The sequence below is a fragment of the Numida meleagris genome, unplaced genomic scaffold, assembly GCF_002078875.1.
Source record: "Numida meleagris isolate 19003 breed g44 Domestic line unplaced genomic scaffold, NumMel1.0 unplaced_Scaffold460, whole genome shotgun sequence".
Classification (NCBI taxonomy): Eukaryota; Metazoa; Chordata; class Aves; order Galliformes; family Numididae; genus Numida; species Numida meleagris.
Window position 1 is genome coordinate 16304 of NW_018364676.1, and position 2285 is coordinate 18588.

Consider the following 2285-nt stretch of genomic DNA (forward strand, 5'->3'; position numbering starts at 1 on the left):
CCAGAAGACCAACCCCACCTCCTCTATGGCGTTCAGGCACCTGGCCTCAGCCCAAAATGGATTATTTTAAGAAGAATGGGCCATGTCTCTGCTGGTTGTCCAAGCAGGAAGAGATGCTGACATGGGTCTCAGGAAGCCAAGAAATGTGTAGGGCCAGGAGGACGCTTCTCTCCCATTGATGATGAACAGATCACTGTAGGACGTGCGGGGGACCGCATGTGACATACCATGCAGAACACTGCATCAGAGCCACTTGTCCTGTCTTTGGCATCTCGTGGGGGACACAGTGCAAGGCCAGGCACAGACAGAACTTAGGGGACAGTGAGTGAAAACTGAGTGGGAAAAGCTTTGGTGAGGAACTACAACGGGGCTGTGTGTGCTTCTCTGTGTGTGCCACTCTATCAGGGACAGCATGGTGCCACCCCCCTGGGACCAAATTGGACACATGAGCAGGTGACCACACGGCATCCTGTCCCCAAGGGGAACTGACAGCAGCTCTTCAGCCACTTCTTGTTCCCACTGCAGTCTCACTGTCCCCAAGCTGCTCCTGCCTCATGGCACCAATGGCGCTGACCCTCATCCTGGGTGAGTGACAATGGGAATGTTGTGCCACAGGGGTTGGTGGCCCTGTGTGGGACCAAGGCCATGTTCCTTGCAGGTTGGTGTCTGGTGGCAGCAAACAGGGCACAGCAGCGTGAGTATGGGGAGAGGGGGAGAAAGTTTACAGAGGGAGGGGAGCGTGTGGAGGTGGTCATCAGAGAGGTCCAGGAGGGTGTGCAGGGACAAGGCTGACTGGTGTCCCCTGTCCTAGTGCCCCGACCCTCCCTGTCACTGCACCCAAGCCAGGGGGTGTCCCTGGGGAACAATGTCACCCTGCGCTGCCACCTGCCCCAGCCGGCTGCCTGGGTCCAGCTCTCTGAGGATGAAGCTATGACCATCTGCAGAAGCAAGCTTGAGGTGCAGGACACAGCCGAGTTTTCCATTATTAGTGCAGAGCGGAAGCATGCAACAACTTATCGCTGCCTGTACTGGGTGCTGGGTCCCCTGGGGACATCAGAGCAGAGTGACCCCGTGGAGCTGGTGGTGACAGGTGAGAGCCCTGGGGAAAGCAGGTGGCCAAGGGCTGTCCCCACTGGGCCGTGTCTCATCACTGCTTCCACTCTGCACTCAGATCACAGTTTACCCCCACCCGGCATTTCTCTGAGCCCTGAGGAACGCGTGCAGATAGGGACCAATGTCACCATCCGCTGCTGGAACCAGGATTCTGGGGTCATCTTCCTCCTGCACAAGGACGGGTGCTCAGCCCCCATCCAGCGCCAGGACTCTGATGGTCTGGGCATGGCCTCCTTCACTCTCTTTCAGGTCACCGCATCCGATGCTGGCACCTATAGGTGCTCCTATCGCCCCAAGGATGATCCCTTGGTGTCCTCTCCCCTCGGGGACAGTGTGACCCTGGAGGTGACACCCACCCCTGCACCCCCAGGTAGATCCCAGTCCCCTATTTGGGTGTCCCCGCTGTCACCCACAGATGTCAGTGTCCCTGCATCCCATCCTTAGGGAGGTGGTGGCCAGGGATGGGGACCTTCAAGCCACCGCATCCCCCAGGAGCTGACGGGGGATCCCATGGGAACCTGGTGGTGCCGGTGGTGAGGTGCTGCGTTGCTGCCCTCATCTTCATTGTCGGTCTCTTGTTCATCCTCGATGCCCGAAGCCTCCAGATACAGAGAGATCAAGCCCAGGTGGGGAAAGGGTTTCAGATCTTTTATCCCTTAGAGATCCCCCAGACAGCACCCTCCCTGCCCGTCATTCCCAATAGACCCCCAGAAAATCCAGCCTGAGTCCCCTGCCTCCCATTCTGTGCTGATTTCTGCATCAGTCGTTGCCTGCTGAGCAATTGTGTTGTGCATCACTTAAAACCTGCACCATAGCTCCATCCCCAACCCAAGCGTCTTGGGGACCCACATGATGGACCCCTAAAATGCCGGGTTTTTGGAATGCACTGAGGCTAAAAGACCCCAAATTCATTCCTGAGTGCTCCCTGATGACCTGTTCCCATCTCTCCTGTTACTACCCTCCCCCTCACCCCCCCTAATCTAACACCCCCAACTCCTCTGTGGGGCACCCCTAATGCTTTCCAGCCACACCCAATCCCTAAGTGCTCCTATCTAACCTTATCAGCTCCACATCACTTCACAGCCCTTGAGATCCACAAACCCTTTGCAATCCACCTCAAAACCACAGCACCAGCCCAGTGGGACCCCCACACCTGACCCAACCCACTCCTG

The 2285-nt window shown here is 57.4% G+C and overlaps 1 protein-coding gene across 4 annotated transcripts; it reads left to right on the plus strand.

Moving 5' to 3' along the window:
• The first annotated feature begins 9 nt into the window (after nt 1-9).
• Nucleotides 10-2279, plus strand: LOC110391692 (platelet glycoprotein VI-like). Of its 4 annotated transcripts, none has more exons than XM_021383642.1 (5): nt 10-585; nt 659-694; nt 812-1090; nt 1172-1483; nt 1558-2279. In XM_021383642.1, exons 1-5 carry the CDS (start codon nt 555-557, stop codon nt 1836-1838), a joined length of 939 nt encoding a protein of 312 aa, XP_021239317.1. In that variant the 5' UTR covers nt 10-554; the 3' UTR covers nt 1839-2279. The 4 variants fall into 4 exon arrangements, with proteins under 4 accessions (XP_021239317.1, XP_021239318.1, XP_021239315.1 ...); XM_021383643.1 differs by having other exon boundaries at nt 1606-2279; XM_021383640.1 differs by having other exon boundaries at nt 812-1483.
• The last annotated feature ends 6 nt before the right edge of the window (nt 2280-2285 follow it).

Excerpts from the sequence above, each read along its gene's own strand:
- LOC110391692 (XM_021383640.1), top strand. The coding sequence starts at position 555 with ATGGCACCAATGGCGCTGACCCTCATCCTGG. Across the intron at positions 586-658 it reads GGCGCTGACCCTCATCCTGG|GTTGGTGTCTGGTGGCAGCA; the intron begins GTGAGTGACAAT and ends TGTTCCTTGCAG. Across the intron at positions 1,484-1,557 it reads ACCCACCCCTGCACCCCCAG|GGAGGTGGTGGCCAGGGATG; the intron begins GTAGATCCCAGT and ends TCCCATCCTTAG.